We start from the raw sequence: 18887 nt of genomic DNA, 5'->3' as shown, positions 1-18887 counted from the left end.
AATATATAATATAATTTTCATAATTTATATGTTATTCAAGAGAAAGAAATATTTTCAGTCTAAAAACAATGGCATGTTTCCATGTAAAATAGTAAATACATACCAATATAATTAATCGCGTTATAGAAATTCCTTTTGTTTTAAAATAATATAGTAGATGCGCAAATAGAATGTGAATTGTAGGATACGATTTAACATAGGCAGTCGTTGGAAGATATCCATAATATGTATTCCATATACATTTAACTCATGGATGGATTATAGTTTATATAACTGAATATTTAGGCGAAAATGGTATAAAATATTTTCTTTTATATTTTATGCTTTACTATAATCCTTTTTGCACACGTGTAGCTCACGTATGAATATTATCTATCAAGATTCATTAATTTAATGTACAGTGATATTTACATATATAAATTATGAATACCGAAAAATATGTAGAGCGCAAATGTACACCGGTTAAAAGTATTCAAATTTCATGAAACGTTTACTTATAGTTTGTTTGGAAGATGAATAAGAATTCTAAAAGAACTGACATACAAGCATTTGAAACAGAATAGTTATTTTTTATCCAAATTTTTTAAACACGTAAACTTGGATTTACCATTCATACAAAATAATTTGTAAATAAGTATAATTTGACTACCCACGACATATCACATTTGAAATTTAAAAAAATTATATGTAGTATATAAAATTGCATATGACATTTATCGATTAAGTGTCGATTTTTACAACGTTTTATTACCCTGGGTAGTACTTAAATGGTTGGAAAAATAATTAAATAATGCAAAGGATGATCAATCCTTCAATTTAAATGATAAATGATAATCAACGAAGGTCATTGAAACGTTCAAAAAAGAAATATTTCGCATTGTAATTTCCTTCCCCGTATCTACATCTCATTCATTAAATTTCGCTTAAATTTAACCCTGCATTTAACCCTTGATTTTTGTATCTATAATCATGTGAAGTTACAGAACTATAAAACCGCTAGTCTGATTCTGACGTTTAGCTATATTAATTAAAGATAATAAATAATTACGTAAATCAGCAGAAACGTAAAATGTTAGGGTGTCGTCCGGCTGTGGAGCCGCGATTTCGGATGTATCAGATTGTGCGTCGCTATTCGTTGGCAAACTTCCTAGACCAGTACTACTCGTTCGTACAAACTCCTCCACTCTCGCTCTCATTTCTTGATCCATCTAAGAAACAAAAGGAAAATAGAAGACTTAATAGTAAATACAGACTATACTCAGGTGTTTATTTAACAGCAGAGTTAATTTAAAAACAATGTACCTCGTGGTGTTCTGTTGGTGAAACAGGTCTAACCGGTTGAGTCACTGCAGGTGGATAGTATAAGCACAGCATAGTGGATTCTGACGGATGATCAAGGCTGGTCAATTCACTCAGTGGGAATATCTTCTCCACACTATCTTCCACGACATCCACTAATAGTAAAGCTTGTCGTGTCAGGACCAACATTACTGCCTGATTGCTGCCTTGATGAATAACGCGATCAGCACTGGCTACGTGTAGGATGCTATCATTACCATTAGACAGTAATGGCATGAGGCGCCAAGCGTATCTTACAGAGGCGTTATTGCTACCAGTAGAGTATTGGACAACTGGTCTTTGTTTTGGCTGTAAAAGTATATGGCAATGATATATAAATTCTCTTTGAACGTCTGTAGTGCACTTATGTGTAGCATTGCCTTAGATAGATTGTTAAAAGATTCTCCTAGTTATGCAGTTGGAGCATCTACATAATAATATTACTTACAGATGGTAGAGAATTCCATCCAGCACCTTGTAACAATCCTTGTCCAGTAAGAGCGACAAGTTCAGCAGCACCGCTTAAAGGTTTTGTAACTACTCCAACTAAGCCAAGACCAACTCCTGTTACAAGTCCCCTAGTTGTTGCTTCTCCTGACCATACTTGTTGCAAAGGATGATGAGCTAAACCAGCTACGGCCGCTATTGATATAACATTTTAATTAGTTACATTATACTTAGAAGCAATACTAATATCTAAACATAGTATGTCTCTGTGAAAAGGGAAATATGTATAATGAAATAGGTTCTAAGAATCTACAGCATGTATTTATTTATTACCAAGAAGACTCATTCCTAGTCCACTGAGTCCTTGATAAAGTCCTTGCGCCATCCCTTGCGGACGCATTCGTCGAGATTCCTCTTGTCGCTGAAGATGTTCCTCATCCAGTGTTAATCTGTCCAAATTCCTAGCTACACTGGATGCCAGCTTTGTAACGGAATTCACTGTGCCTAAATATAAATTGATACATTTATCTAAGAATCTTGTAACCAGTGTAACGTGCCTTATCGAGCAAAGTAATACCTGCGGTGACGTGTTTCATAAGACTGGCAGATCCATGTGTAATTCCAACTAAAAATCCCCAAGGTCCTTGTAGTAATCCTTGAAATGGTAGAGAGACGAAGTCCCTTAGACCAGAACCTAATGCTTGTGCTAAACCTCCTGGCGATCCAAGAATCTCCAAGGAACCAACTACCCACCCTAAATATCATATAGTAATATTAATATATAAAAATATGTACAATTATAGTGAAATATTAATTCTCACCAGCTCCAAATATAGCGCCTGACAAATAATGCATTATAAATGCATTTCCAAGACGATACGGGGTAGTTAAAAGATTCTTCCTTTCAAAGGTACCAAAATATAATGGCGAGTGATCCAGTGCGACATAGAGTCGGACGGAAGTGTGAACACTCAATAAAATTGATACTGGTTCTATTACAAAACTTTGAATTCGCAACGGAGTACTTAAGATTTTAGCATCTATCATTATATAATCAGGTATATGAACAGTCATAGAAGTATGATACTGATTTTTCTTTCCACCATCCAGTGGCATAACAAAACAAGGTGGTACCAGAGATGTTGCATAATCTAGAAGTTGCGTTATGTACGTGTCTTCTATGTAAGCACTGATAGGTGATACTCTTGTTCGAAGTTCTTTACAAGCTAAAAAAAGTATCAATTATTTTAGCATTACTATCAAGAAACTCGGTCGAATTTCGCACAAAGTACAGGTTACATTTGCTGGTGATATAGTATGTAGGTATACGTACCACTTGTTCGTCCGTCGATTTCCCAAAGATAATCAATGGCAATTAGTGAGTTCTCTTTGATCTGGTAAATATCATTGTTGAAACGATTGCTTAGACAGAATGATTTCTCTTTTCTTACACGTGGATTTTGACTTATTAAAACGACAGGAAAGTCAAAGCCTCCTTGGTCGAACATTTGATTATCTAATTGCAAATCTCCTATGTATACAGATAGGGAGCGTAGGTTGGAAATCGATTCCACGTTAACGAATAAGTCAGTAATATTCAAGCTCGCTACTTCGATTTTTTGAGCATTCTCATTAACATCTTGTGTTATCACTACTGTGATACCATGAAGGAACACTGTGACAGAGCCTTCCAAAAAATTAGATTCTTCAGATTCTGCAATGGGTTTCAGCTGATCGTCATTCACATGGGACGTAGTGGTTTGAACTCTTGGACGCAATGTTAGATTTAATTGAGAAGATGCTGTAGACTCTGTTCCCGATATCTCTTCCTGTGCTGAGAAAAAGCTTGTTGCAGATGTGGAACTTGGCGAACTCTACAAATTAACGATCGTTGCTCTTAATTGTAGACGAAGAAATTGATTATATCACATTCATGATAGAATGAAGCATAGATTTGGTAAATAATAGTTAACAAACATGTATCATTCCTAGTTTATATGGTATAATAAACTCACGTGGATATTCAATGATGGTTTCTCGTTTTCTGTATGAGCAAGTGATCGTTTATATACTATATCCACGTTTTGAGATTTTTCATCATTTTGTTGTAGTCTGCTTCTAATATCTCGGGCTGATATTTCCACCTTAAACAGATGATAATACTATATACAGTTTTCTCCAAATTAAAGACCTTGAATACTGAATGGAATTATAAAATTTACCTGTGATATGGGTAGAATGTTTATATAGGTAGTGTGGCAACGAGTGTGCATTATCAACTTCACATCACCGTATGAGGGTATTCGCAAATACTGATCAGATGGTATGGATGTTGATGATATATTTATCCCACGGGACCATGTAAGTGATTTGTCGTCTAAAAATCATAATGGAGAATATAGCTTTAAATATATTAGTGGTAGCGACTCTCATACCTGTTGACTCATCGTCATCATTTGAGGCTGCTGTCAACAAAATTGTTGTATTAATTGGTGCCGAAGTGTCAGGTAATCTGCTACCCACTGCAGGTAGAGAATAATGACAAGTTCCACCATTTTCCACTTCGCAAATCCAAGAGAAATGTGGAGTTTCAGATATTATTTCATCTAAAACAATTATGTCAAAAATAATTAATTTAATATTGATATATCATAACAAACAGGTATGGAAAATATATGATGAGACAAACAACTTTGGAAAATATAACTTAGATACACATTTACCTGCATTAGGATTAGCTTGTCCCAGTAGAATTTTGAACGGACAACCATTATAAATTAATAACTGTGGATTATTATCTGTGTGAACCATAATGTACATAGTGCCCTTATCCTCCTGAGTTGTCACCACTACTGCCATTGTCGTATAACCATTCTGCAAAGCAATTTCAATAACGAATATTAATATTAATCTAAAAATAAAGTATTCTTTGCAGGTTGCTACAAAATTAATGATTTACTTACAGGTATCGCGAGACATCTTCGACTCATACCTTGGTCCACCCTGATTGGGCAAGACCACTGATGACCTAAACTCAATGAAATATACAAGGCAACTGGTTCTGCATTATGTTCACCATATAGAGTATGCCATTGCACTATTGGTGTTGCTTGTCTGAAAAATAATATTTTATTTTAATAAGTCATGTCTTGAAAAACACTAGCGATAAAAATGGCTCTAGTATTAAACAAAAGTAGGTTATTGCATTTGATTCAGAAGGTTGTAAGAATATACCTCTGGTCTTCAGATGGTAGGACATTTACACTGTATGGAGTGAGATCTGCTGGTAGACGTAAGTTAACGGATGTTTCATGAACAGCTAAGGTAGCAACACATAATTCTTGACTTGTGATATTTCCAATAACATGAGTACTAGTTACTCGTATTAGTCTCATATCCTCATGCATAATTGAATTAATACTCAGCATACAAAGCTATATAAAAAATTGATATTTAAGACATACGCATAATTTTTTGTCATAATGATTTTTTTTTCATTATAATAAATTTATGAACTTACACTAGAAGCACAATCCACTGTTGTTTTTATGTTCCCTTCAACTGGGATAAGACCACCAATTCTGGGCATATAAAAACTCTGACTCCAATCAGGTCGTGCTAATTGAAGTGCTTGTGAAGTGTAATAAGTATCACCGATTCCAACACCCAAATGAAAAGTACTCTGTCAAATTTATAACAATAGTCTACAATACTGCAGCACGTATAAGTGAATAAACATTAATAATAATATTTGGTAGACATTGAGATGAAATACAATAAGCTTCAAATGAAATAACTACTAATTATTTAACATCTCTGAAAATTACTCACTTCTAACTTTGGTGGTGTGACGATCCCGTAGTGAGGAATTTGACAAAGTTCTATATCTTCCGAGACAAGAGAAATATGACATCCTAACGAATTAAGGATAAAACACCATGGCTGTAACTCCAATAATAGTGTACTTGAAACAAGACCAGCATCCTGATATTTCACCTAAATTAATTTTTAATATTTATTAAATGTTATTATGTCAGCATTACATAATATCTTTTTTTATACGTAATCATCACCTTTTGATTAATTATTATTCGGTATGTACCTGTACATGAGTCTGCGGTTGTTCTGCAGGCATCCATTCATAAACATCATCTCCCTGAAATGGCCATTGTTGATCTTCAGTCTGACTATCTAATGCTTTTAGAATAGCTTCAATGTCTTCATTTTCAGGCCTTTTAAAAAATTTACGTTGGTCCACGGAACTATATGATAATGGCACATACGGATTTGATGCAGAAATTCCACTTCTGTAAATAAAATAAAACATTTATTTCATAGTGTAACGTTAGGTGTCATTGTTGTCTAAATAAAATGTCGTACTCCAATTGAAAAGTCAATTGATGAAAATGTTCGGATGTTCCTGGACAATATAATTGCTGCCGTTCTCCACGACCATTAACAGTTGTGCTTAATGAAACTTTTAGGGACGGAGTTTCCATTTGGACCTTTGCTGGGACTGGCAAGTGAGAACGGATCATATAAAGTGGACTCAATACAGCCTATAATAACAATAATTATTACACATTCCTAAAAAGTAAATGAGCAAAAAAATTGAATAACAAATCACTTACAAGAATCTTAGTTTTTCCGTGAATTACTTGATTTACTATTCGTACCCAAATACTTAAAAATTGTCCACGCTCTTGTAATGGCACTGCAAAGCAATTAACAATATCAGTATAAAATATTTGCAAGTTCTAACGAACGTATACAATTCTTATTCTCATAGCTACTGTTATGAAAGATTTACCTTTAACAAGCCAAGGTTGACTCCATTTTGTATTAGGCAGTAGCGGAATATCTCCTGTCCATGACAAATTGGATAAACTAGAAAATCGTAATCGTATCGCCATATTTGCATTATTTTCCAACACAATAGACGGTGGCTGACTTTTTCCCGATATGTTAAAAACACCTTTTGAAGGTACTGGCTTACTACCAGTTTCCGTCTCATGTTTGACCAGTTTCATTTCGAATCGATCAATTAGTTGATTAGAGATAATAAGTTGGCCAGAGAAAGTAATAAGTTTCTGAGTGGCGGACAATGAAGTAACGTCAACGCAAATGGTTATGTCTTTGATAGCATTACTGAATTCAATCATTTGCAGGCCATCTTTTTTCACAGAAAACGGATGACTCCATGCCCAAGCATTGTCCTCAACAGCTACACGAATAGTTTGATTATTCACATGCCGCCATGAGTAAAAATGGCACTGTCTGCTTTGCAGCAATATATTATCATCCGTACTGGTTTGTCCAAATCGAATGGGAATATTAGTATCATTGGCAATAACATAACGTGTCATAATAACAACGTTCTTATCATCTTCATTCAACGCTCTTGCCCATAAATATGCCGAAACAGAAAGAGTATGTATAATGGCAGGACTTATTCTTAGAGAAAATGGATTGCATGTTACTGAAACATTCATTTTTTCTGACATGGATAATTCTACTTTTCCTTCTAATGGATCTAATGTCTCGTGCATATTTAATAGTCCATAATCCAATACACGAATACTCAGAGTGCCACCCACATCAAGCATCAAACCTCCATTACTCCATCTATGGAGTACAATTATGGCTTCCTTATGTTCCAAAGACATGAAGCATTGCGTTTCCGGTATCATACTGTTCAGAGTATAATTGTGCAATGGTTTAGGTAGATCATTGTAAAGAAAGGCATCGATATGATTGTAAAAAGCTATATGAATAGCACTGATATTCAATGCAGCCTGTAGGTTTGGAATTATTGTAGGATTGAAGTAAGAATCGATTCTTAAGCAGGCTGCAAGAGCTCGTGCAGATACAAGTGAAGAATTTCCTTGTGGTGCTAAGACAACTCTCCATACACATGCTACTGCTCGACCTGGTGAATTGTCTGGCAAATCCAATCGGTAACTATCAGTTTCGGATAAATAAAAGTCGACATAGCGTTGATAACACGTGTGACTTTCGCTCCAATACTCTACAGTACATGGAACTTTGGTATTTGCGACGTCCTCGTTACTGGATGTCTGCAAAGCATAAATTACATAGAGTAAACGTGCCATAGTATTTTAATTCTAGTTCATGGATAAGTTATTTAATGCTTAAAAGTTAATTAGAAATTAAACAATTACTTTAAATGGTACTGGGGACACGTGTAATCTGGTGAGAGTCCTTGGCTGTGGGTATCTCCATGCCATAGCTTGTTGAGGATGCGTGAAGAATACCACCTTCAATAGGGATTTATATTTAAACAAAATTGTAAAAAATACAAAATTCATATCTTAAAATTGGTAATATAGTAATTGTAATTGCATTCAAGGCATTTTTCATACCTGATATGGGAATGGTAGTTCGTCTGCATTTCCATCAATGAATTGAAAGGCTCCAGCCTTTAAATCATCTTTATAATGCTGTTCAGACATTCGTCCACTTTGAATTTCAGTTATTTTATTTTCCACTGCTTGTGGGATAAACTGCCGTAATATCATTTGACAATCATCAATAACTGTCTTAACTATTTTTATTTGTTCAGGTCCAAAATCGAAATAGATACTATCACTGTCTGCTTGAATTTGTATTTGAGGAACAGAGTCAGGATCCTGCCATGCCTCCCAAACCAGGTACACTGTGATATTACAGCACCATGGGTTTAAAAGAACTTTAATCTTTCCGTCTAATATTACTGATATTATGAAAGAGTCTAGCGCTAGATTTCCATAAATTCTTTCGGGCCTGATAGCGTTAGATATGTTTCCGGAAAGTGCTGAAAAGCTGATCATCGTTTCGGATCCCGAATCGGTTACCAAAGACAGAACAATTTGTTTTGTAGTCAGATTGATGTTCGGCACGTTATATTTTTTGGATTTTATTGATGTCTTTTGTGGTAGAATATCATCTTCACTTGCAACTTTTGAAGGTGTTACAACGACATTTACGTCCGAGAAGCATGCTAAAACCTATTTGAGAAATATTAGATGTTCAAATTTTGAAATAAAATAGTCAAAATTGATTTTGTACGAAAATATAACAGTGTGTACCTTATTTCTTATGGAATCAATCTGATTTAGTCGAGATAAAGAACAGTGTACTTTTGTAGGGCGTTCCATATTTATAAAGAATTCCGGACTCTTCCCATGACTTTGTTGGCATTTCACGATAAGGAATGATGGTGGAATACCAGTGTCAGGATGAGGATCGCCGTTCTTTGTCTCAATCAGATGAATTTTGAAGTCCGTTGGATTGGGAATTGATGTCAATTCCTGAGCGTCATCGTCACCAAGTGATATTGCTATATCGAAGCAAGAAACCTACAGTAAAGTACAGGCATTACTGTGTTTCAGCATACAAAAAATCATTACACGAATAAATTATTATGAGTATTGGATAGTTACTTGTACTTTTTTCATTGAACGTTGTTGAGAGACATAAACATTTGGTTGATTGATCATTACATATAATAATGGTTGTTTGATGTTGGTATTATCATCTTCATCGACCTCGTTAATATCCTATATTAAAAAATAATGCATCAGTATTATTTAGAATAAATGATTTTTAAAATAAGTTCATAGTACCTACCATAAGATATTCAGTGTTGGGGAGAGCTTGCTGTGCTTCATACAATACGAACGTAACTTTACCACAGTTGAATAAGAATTCGTACGGTGGCAATGCAGAATGTTCATGAGGTAAGGATTTACAGCCCTGAAGTGAAAAATATGAGTTACAATCATTTAAAGAGAAAAATGATTAATAGACAAATATAGTATTGTTGGTCATACATTGCAATATATGTAAAAAGGATTTAAAATATTACTGCCAAATATACATACGACGATTGTGGAATTGACGCTAGACATTTCAAAATCTACGCCACTGTCCTTAGTAAAATCTGCATCTGCATCATCAAAAAGTGGCTTCATACGAGAAATATTTGTTATGTTTGCTGTGAATTCATTATGTATTCGTTGAAAACTTTTCCCTGGCGAAGACGGTATATCAACAACTTCATAATCCTCTGAATATCCAATTAAGGTATCTTTTAGTTCGCTAAAGAGGATAGATCCAAGCTTGATTTGATCTAAGTTAATTGTGACTTCTATATCAGTGAGGCAATTTACTTCCACAGCATTACCACAAACAATAGTGTCAGGTTTGTATATAGTTGCTGGTGCAACTATCAGGCAAAGGTCAAACCTATGTTCATATAACGAAATTGTTCAATGTAATAATTATTTAATTATGTTTTATAGTACTAACTGTCATTTTGATATACAATGTATTTTTATTTTAATTCAAATTTGTACTTAACAATTCTTCAATTTTACCTTGTGATCATAGGGAATGTAGAGAAGTGTGGTTCTAAGCTGCTTCCGTTTCCAAGTTTGTTCCATTCTAGTGCAGGATTCTCATTCATAGTATACAAGTACGATTGTGACATTCTCTACAACAGAAAACAAAATCATCAAATAAGTCTATGTAAGAATCAGAGATAATGCAACAATTGTAAATATTACAGAATAAGACAGTCGATAATTTTAGCTACCTTTGTTACGCTAACTTGATAGTTTTTCCACATTGTTGTATAAGCACATACACCCTTAATATTTATTTGATATTGTCGATCTTCAACAGCCGATCCTGGCACATTCAGTATGTTTGCCTGAGCGGCTAACTGATAAATATCTGAACGGAGTGGTGTTCGGCATATGGGATTTTCTGCGTGTGGTGTAATAACAATACCGTCCAACTATATTTCATAATTAATTACACAAATTATTAGTTAGATATTATATCAGGAAAGCTTTTCATTTAGAACTTAATATAATACAACCTGAATCATTAATAAATCATGAAGCAATCCATATCTTGCCGTCGTAGATCCTGGTAGCATGAGCCGGAAGCCTTTAAATTCCAAATATATTAAAGGCAATGAATCGTTACTTAAACTGGTAACGCCGACTATGGGGGATGAAACTGTTTTTTCCTGAACATCCATCGCAACTTTAGTTGCAGGATTAATAAGACGTGTAAATGGTTTGACTAGTTGCATATACTTTGCTAATATGCTCAGTGGTAGTATGATATCCATCATTTGCATTTTAATGACTATTTCACTTATGTAGCGGTTTGTGTGGCGTATGGAGTCCGATTTGAAGTCATACTATTAAATTAAAAGTGTCATCTGGATAGTTAGATTATACTGGGGATATATAATTAATTTAATCAAATATAACTATCATTCTTACATCCTGAGCCTTGTTTTGTCTATGCGCACCCCAACGGGTATGCACATTACCAGATTTAGCCCTTGTAAGCGTTAGACTGAAGAAACCAGAATCTTCACCCTTTTCTAATGTATCCTCCCGTCCGCACATAACTAAACCTCCGTAGTCCCCAAGATCCCAATTTTGAGCTTGAGGTGCTCTGGCGACAATATATACCATTAATCAAACAATAAGAGCAAAGAAACAAAAGGGAAACATTTTAATATATTGATTTTCAAAAATATTTAATGTACCTTGTGTAGTGAAAAACTGTAGCAGTTGTGATTTTATTCTTCAGTTTGAAGTAAACTGGTTGTAAATCTAGTGACGTTATAATATCCTCCAATTCCAATACTGATTTAAGAGATGAATTTGTCAACTGTCCCATCACATACAACTTCACAGATACTTTTGTAATTGTCCATTGTATCCATGCAGTTAATGTCAAATTATTCTGTTCTGAAAATGTAAAGTAAACGCCATGTTCGAACTGTAAGTTATACACTTGCATATAATATAATTTTAATTTTACCTTGCTCAGATTCTTCTTTAGATGTGGAAATGGTGGAAGCTGTGGTAGTATCTTCCACAAATGAGATGTGAGAATGTTGTGATACTTGCATTATATTCAACACCGTTAGAGCAATATTACTCATGAACGACACCTACATTATATAATAGTACATTTTATACTGAACGTTAGAGTCATTTACCGCAATAATTCATGACAAAAAATGTTTAGTTACAATTTTAATTAAATACCTGTTCTTCGGATACTGAGATAATTATAGGCGAAGTGTCTACATGAACGCACAAGGCAAGAGCCGTTACATTATTTTCCGATGTTGCGTTAGTTGCAGGTAATGTATCATTTGTTTGAGCTTTTGTTGTAAGGCCAATAGTTGCATTTAACGACACTTTTTTAATGAAATTCATTGATGTTTCTTTCTGAAGTGTATAACAGTGAAAGTCGTTGATGGTCAAGGTCCATGGAAAGCTTTGTGTTTCTGCAGATGGAAAGATAAGAGATTCACCATAGTTTTACATACTTGCTATTATTCAGTTATGAAATATCACGTAATAAATGCTTTTAATAATAAGCACTCACGCGTAGTCCATATAGCTTTTGGCAACTTTACTGGGAGCACCTTCAAATAAGGCATCAACATTTCTGGCTGCACATTCACCGAATGCACAAGAATAACTGGCAATTTTATAACCAAAATTTGTAAATTTGGTATTTCTTGTAAAGCCCGATCCTTCGCCTGTTCTATACCTACAGTATATAATAGTGATTTTTTTGTATCAAACGCATTTCCATTAGTTCTAATAACTACTGTTCGTGCATACCATGTACACCAATTCCACTCATTGTCTCTGTTGGAATATAAAGAATTATATGTCCAATATGACCACTTAATACAAGTCCCCGCCACCACGGATATAATTTGATCATAGTGATCAATATTCCTGTTTTCTGTAAATTCCATTACGAATTATTACGCTTTCTATTATGAAATTTTGTTATAGAACTAAAATGAATGTGTCTACCTCTTGAGTAGTAATATCATCGCTCTTTTCTATACACTTCTGGGATTCTTCGAGTTTAGAGGCAGTTTTCGAGTCGTCTGTCATGAGAACTGATTTCCTTCTTTCCTGATCGGATGAACTGTGGACGCTTTCGTGTAAACTTGGAAAATTCTTTTTTCGCGTACCAGTATCTGAGGATGTACCCTCAACTAAAGATTGCTGATTCTCTAGACGTGGAGCCTGTGTTGTACCCACTTTATAATAAGGAACTTGATATTGTAACCATTGACAAAGAAGAGGGTCCAATGATCCTCTTATTTGAGCAGCTTGAAATGAAATAACTGGTGGATGTATCTGTTTTGCAGGATCTCTTGAAAATTGCACTATAGCCATTAATAATGCTTTACTGTCTTCCTCACTATAAATTATGCAAATCTCGTTATAAAAAGACAGATATGAAAATACAGTAGCAAATTACCTGTCATCGTCACTTTCTGGTCCTGACATTATGATAGCCTGTTGCGAGTCATTCAGAGCAAAGATTTTGACAGACGTAATATTTACAATATTGGAAATTATCGCCAAAGATGCCATGCATTTGAAATTAATATTTTCAATGGATACCTCAAGATAAATTGGATCTATAAATAACAAAGTTTTTTTCCAGAATATGAAGGATACAAAATATAAATTATGTTAATATTCGAAAGTTCAAATTACTTACTATTCTCACGACAGGCATCAGAAAGAAGAGAAGAGCATTCAAGTGGATTTGTCATATCTAGGGGATTCAAAATAGAAGTCACCATCGAACTGGCACAAATAAGTTTTGCTTTGGTCCCTGTTATGGTTACAGCATCGATCTGAATGGAATGTGATACATGGATAAGATCCAAACTCCTCCAATATTGAGGGTATAGAATGCTTTTCTGGCTGTATTCTGCCTTACAAGGCATAACTATTGATGTGCGACACTTATTTGTTAACCGTAATTGACACCTTAAACCTTGTACCTATATAAATAAAATTTATTCTTATTAATCATTACTATCGGACTTATCATTTTATAATCTCTTTACCTCTGCATCGATAGTTCTATGACAGTAATTGAACATGTCTGGAGAAATATCAGTTTGTTTGGATGCACACGCAATGAGTCTAAATGGATACATTGGTTGTTCTATGTTTACATTCATTTTGTCCCACTCTACAGTTAGAACTGGATCCTCGGTAAGTGCTGGACTTAACGGTGCTGTCTATAATATAGATAATGATAGATGATTAAGTGATGATACACTATAATTGCATTCTTAATACAATTCATTAATATGGGTACAGGGATTTCTTATTTACCCGATTATCAATAAATTTACGTGGTCGAATTTGACTCGTAATACGATGGTTACTTGCTTGCAATTGTAGTGCACATTTTACTAGAATCACTTTCATTTCCACCATAGATATATTTTCGCGGAGTGCATCGTATTCTTCTACCGTTACCGGTGGTAATTCATCTATGGTTGGTTCTAAAATAATAATATACCAAATAGTTGAATAAAAGAAGTTTAATTAAAAATTTATCTTTTTCAAATTTGTGTGTAATATGAAACACTGGTTTTATACCTGGTTTGGGAATGATGTAGGGACTATAATCATATTTCATTGCAGCCTCTTTCATAGTTTCAATTCGATGAAATAATCCTGAACACAGTCTTATTATTAAGTCTCCAATAACGTATCTCATTACACGACGTTCATGAAAATTGCTGCAAGTTTTATAAATATATTTGATTAAGTACAATATAAAGTCAATGATACCTTAAATGGTTTTTCATTGCCTGTTACTGGTTCGTCCTCTACTTTTAATGAATTCGATAATAATTACTAAATAAAGTAATGTACCTGTACTCAAAGTTAGATCCCAATTCGGATAATCTTTCTGGCGTAATGTCATCAGGTAATTCAATATGATGAACATAATCCATGACAAGAGCTGGACATCTTTCTAATAAACTTTCCACTAAAACAGTTCAATATAAATATGAACATATCTATAAATATAATAGTTCTTGCAACTTGTTAATTTTCGCTCGTGGTTCGAAAGACGTGTACTCAATTAATATTTCATCATATCAGTGTGTAAATTATCAGTTCAAGAGTTAATTTACGTGCAATAAGGGACCATGATTTTAAATGTAATGTAAAAAATTATGTTACAAAATAAATTTAAATATTAGCATATAGTACATAAATATATAGCTTACCAGAAACAGTAGCTAAATGATAATCAATTCCTTGCTTGTATTCTCTCTTTTTACCCTTATTTTCCACAGCATCGTCATCGAACAAGGAGTCTTTCAAATGATTTGTTTCGAGTTTTCCGGCAACTAGATAGAGTGGTGGCTAAAACATAATAATTTCCCTTCTTCAAAACTATTCATATTGAAACCAAGTTTGTTTAATGATGATTACTAAACCTGGGCACCGTCTATGATTTCTGCAAATCCACAGCTACACATTCCTCTTGGATAAAGCTGTATACTGCCTAATCCAACTTGAAAGGTAGTCATGGTAATGCCCTGTAGTAATGCATCTATAACGACACCCGTTAATCGTAGCGAAAGAAATGATTTGTATCTGATTTTACGTGACTTATAAAACAGTTGTTCTTTCACACTATCGATAGTCTGTGAAAAACCAAAACATTTTTTGTTATAAAAACAGTAATGTTTATGAAAAGAAATCTGAATCTATAATTCAGTTTGCAAACAGAAACTTACCTTAAACGTTACAGTGGCATTATCCACGTAAATACCAAGATGTATTGTGTGTCCTGAATAAGCCATCTGTTGTTCACTGGACCAATCATTATCCCAATCAACAGGTAAAAACGATGAGACTACATCCCATGCCCAGCCACCCCATGTACCACCTTCCGAGGACATACCCACATCTTCGTCCAGTTCGTCTAAAAATTAAATGAAATATTTTTATGAGAATAAAGAAAGTAAATTCATTGAGATATATGCAGAATTATTAGTGCAAAACCTTGTGAAGCATTTTCTCTTTCTTCTACTGATGTCAGCGATCTTTCTTTGCTGACTGGTAATTGCTTGGACTGTAAAGCAAGTATCAATGCGACTAATCTAAGTAGCATAGGTATTTGCTGTTCGGTCATACTGAATTCCATCTTTTCACAGTGAAGATCTAATCGAGTAATGGAAGCACGCTTAGCTGTGTTGCTATGATAATTGATGATTAGACGTATCATCATTGAGCATCGGTATAATACAGGGTCCTATGACAAATTTCACAAGTTTATATTTTGTTTTAATTATAGCTCAATATTAAGCAAAGATTGAAGTCATTGACTTACTTGATAAACTTCTATCTTTCCTGAAGCATCCATTTTATCTAGACAGAGCGTTAAATCCTGTACAGTAATAATCTTTCGTAGCATAACTTCATAACTACTCACATCTATAAACGTAATAACACAATTATAATTCTATAAAGATGTCTTGTCAGTGACGAATATATGGTCTTATTAAAGTTTACCAGTGAACGTTGGTTCCCATTTGTCATTAACTGTTTGCATACTAAGAAATCGTATGTTGACACTAAGAACAATGTCTTCCTCCACATATTTTAGGATTAAATTATTGCAATTTATTGTAATGTTATTGACTACCTTAGTTACAATACTTTTAATGTAACCAGGAGGTGCTTCTTCTCTATACAACACAATATTTTTTTAATGAAATTAAATAAAAAGTACTGATTATAATAAATATGGAATATTTTATTTTTTTAAAATACTTACTGTATCATACTTCGTTTCTTTTTTTGTAAGGAAGGTGTACTATTTTCTGTCTGATTCTCATCCTTTAATTTCAAAATACACTCTAAAATAAATAATTCAGATATACATGAATAGCAGACATTCTATACAGAATGTTAACAGATATTTGTTATTCACACGAAATGCTTACCTATTGTATTTATTGTAACGACTATTGGTTCTGAAGTAATTTTCACCCAAGGGACATGAATGAGTAACTCATGGATGTGGCCACTGACAAAATTGAATGGTAAATTGAGCTGCTCCTCCAAAACCTCCAATCGTAAATCAAGATTCTGAAAAGATGCGTCTCCACCCCACAATGATACCTAAAACACATATCATTAAATTTGAATTAGACAAATTTATAAATTTAATTGTCAAGTATAAATGTAATAATACTGTTGGACTATGCAAAATATATCTTTTGCAAATAATAATTGGAAAAGGAAAAGAGTATTACTTATAATGTACTTTGTACATACCTGTGATTGCTCTGGTTTAAAATTTTTAACATATTTCTCCACATAACTGAGGATTACTGGAGTTATATATGATTCCAGTTTAAACATTGTTATTTGTTATTCAATACATCACTTATATTTCATAAATATTGTATTGACATCTGCGTAATAATACAGCAATACATATTTCTTGCATCTTTGAACAAGGTAATAGTTTGTTATATTGCTATTTTGAAAATTATATATATCTTTTGCCAGTTCAATTTTGTAATCAATTTTCACCTAAAATAAAAATTCAATATATAGAGATCAATATACTAGCACAGTTATCTTTTGGTTTAACAGAGAAGGAACAGAGTATAAATTATAATATAGTCCAATAAACATAGATTTGCTACTTTCAATGATGTTAGAGAACATTTCTTTAAAAACTAGAAGGCAATATATCCATTTAAAAAAAAGTTATGAAGATAAAATATATATTTGGCGAATAAATTGTTGATGGAACTATTATCATATTTACCATATCGTGAATGCCATGTCATATATTTATATGGTTATGACACAACCTCAAAACGACACCTTCCTAATGTATCACTCAGTGTCACTCCCTACTATACTTGCGGTATATGACATTAAAAATTAAACATTTAATTTCACATGGATGATTTACTACTGATTGACAATTTATTATTTTTTCTTGCTTTACGACTTCTAATAGATTGAAATTGGCAAATCGTTGAAACATTAAAAACAATACAATTATTAACAAATGTAGACTATACCGTACAGGTGCATTCACATTAGTGCATATATACAATTTGAAATTAAATACACCGTTCAGGATTATTGTCAATATTGTAAGCTTGCAATTTATCATTAAATTTAAATTCAAATGAAAAATATCGATAAACTTTGCTCGTTCATATAAGAATATTTGAATTCCGGATATAATAAAATAAGATTTAGTTTGATGTTTTATACATAGTATACAGGGTTAGTCAGTAGAAACGCACCAGCAGAAGTTGGTCATCCAAGTTGTTACCATCCCAGGTAGCAATTTTTTCGATGTTACGAAAAAGTCATTCGAATGGGTTACATATGTCCGCTAGAAAGTTACCTGTAAGCTAACTCATGTCCCAAAGTCATCTTTCGGACGTCGAATATCTTTAAGATACTTTTTTGGTAGACATATGTAACACATTTAGATGATTTTTGCGTAATATCGAAAAAATTGCTAGCTGGGATAGTTTACCAGCAAGGCTGGCGCATCTGCGAATAAGGTAGATTTCGATAACTAATATTATCAATATTAGAAAAAAGAATTTTCTACATGTTCTGTCGTGGAAATTAGCTTTGTTTGATGAGTGTAGTTAATAGTTTCAGTTAGTGCCATATGTAATGCTTGTGTTGCAAAGTACACGAATAATAATTAGTTAAAACTGAATTATGAGGTCGGGCAGGTAAAGCTTCTTCTTTCTTTCAATATTATTTCACAGATTACATAGATAAAAGGGTATTGTTATGGAATAATTTGTTATTTGTACGAACTGTCGTAACACTGATAGCTTACATAAACCTCAAACTGTTTAATAATATGTAAACTCAGAATTAACAGGAACTGGCACATGTCCCCTTGGGGATAAAGCCATAAGGAAAATGAAGGAAGGAAGGAAGAATGAAAATGTATGCTCAGGTACGTTTTGTACCATATCAGATAATGGAACAGTGAATATTTAAAACATCGTTTGTGCAGTGATAGGCATGTAAGTTTTATTACTCAGATAACACATATGTGTTGAGCAATAGTCATCTTTAATATGTTTAATTCAACAGAGGTTGTGTTTTAGGCTACTTACGATACTGAGTTTGTTTATTATAGTAAAAAAAATATCTTTTAATAATTACACTTTAATTGTTAAAGTTATTTTGTTGAAAAGATTTTTAACT

General features: G+C 33.4%; 1 protein-coding gene across 2 annotated transcripts; it reads right to left on the bottom strand.

Moving 5' to 3' along the window:
* Nucleotides 1-773: 773 nt before the first annotated feature.
* LOC107267510 (vacuolar protein sorting-associated protein 13B) lies at nucleotides 774-17711 on the bottom strand. 2 transcript variants are annotated; one of them, XM_015739326.2, is made up of 51 exons: nucleotides 17461-17711; nucleotides 16959-17219; nucleotides 16625-16802; nucleotides 16456-16537; nucleotides 16191-16366; nucleotides 16009-16112; nucleotides 15681-15930; nucleotides 15413-15600; nucleotides 15110-15319; nucleotides 14897-15035; nucleotides 14535-14652; nucleotides 14256-14398; nucleotides 13986-14158; nucleotides 13712-13888; nucleotides 13357-13645; nucleotides 13111-13273; nucleotides 12654-13050; nucleotides 12453-12579; nucleotides 12211-12378; nucleotides 11865-12109; nucleotides 11635-11767; nucleotides 11357-11561; nucleotides 11085-11262; nucleotides 10670-10999; nucleotides 10382-10585; nucleotides 10164-10279; nucleotides 9669-10032; nucleotides 9415-9540; nucleotides 9228-9344; nucleotides 8874-9143; nucleotides 8169-8792; nucleotides 7968-8063; nucleotides 6596-7862; nucleotides 6417-6499; nucleotides 6166-6344; nucleotides 5888-6092; nucleotides 5617-5781; nucleotides 5306-5467; nucleotides 5020-5219; nucleotides 4749-4899; nucleotides 4509-4659; nucleotides 4221-4391; nucleotides 4008-4162; nucleotides 3801-3929; nucleotides 3119-3659; nucleotides 2607-3011; nucleotides 2363-2539; nucleotides 2119-2289; nucleotides 1787-1980; nucleotides 1303-1647; nucleotides 774-1208 (listed from the first exon to the last, which is right to left on the bottom strand). In XM_015739326.2, the coding sequence occupies exons 2-51, from the start codon at nucleotides 17043-17045 to the stop codon at nucleotides 978-980; spliced, it is 11259 nt and encodes a 3752-aa protein (XP_015594812.1). In that variant the 5' UTR covers nucleotides 17046-17219; nucleotides 17461-17711; the 3' UTR covers nucleotides 774-977. The 2 variants fall into 2 exon arrangements, with proteins under 2 accessions (XP_015594812.1, XP_015594814.1); XM_015739328.2 differs by lacking the exons at nucleotides 16456-16537; nucleotides 16625-16802; nucleotides 16959-17219; nucleotides 17461-17711 and having other exon boundaries at nucleotides 16009-16046; nucleotides 16111-16112; nucleotides 16191-16244.
* Between the last annotated feature and the right edge of the window lie 1176 nt (nucleotides 17712-18887).

Source organism: Cephus cinctus, unplaced genomic scaffold, assembly GCF_000341935.2.
Source record: "Cephus cinctus unplaced genomic scaffold, Ccin1 Ccin1_scaffold0407, whole genome shotgun sequence".
NCBI lineage: Eukaryota > Metazoa > Arthropoda > Insecta > Hymenoptera > Cephidae > Cephus > Cephus cinctus.
This window is presented reverse-complemented; position numbering and strand designations above follow the sequence as displayed.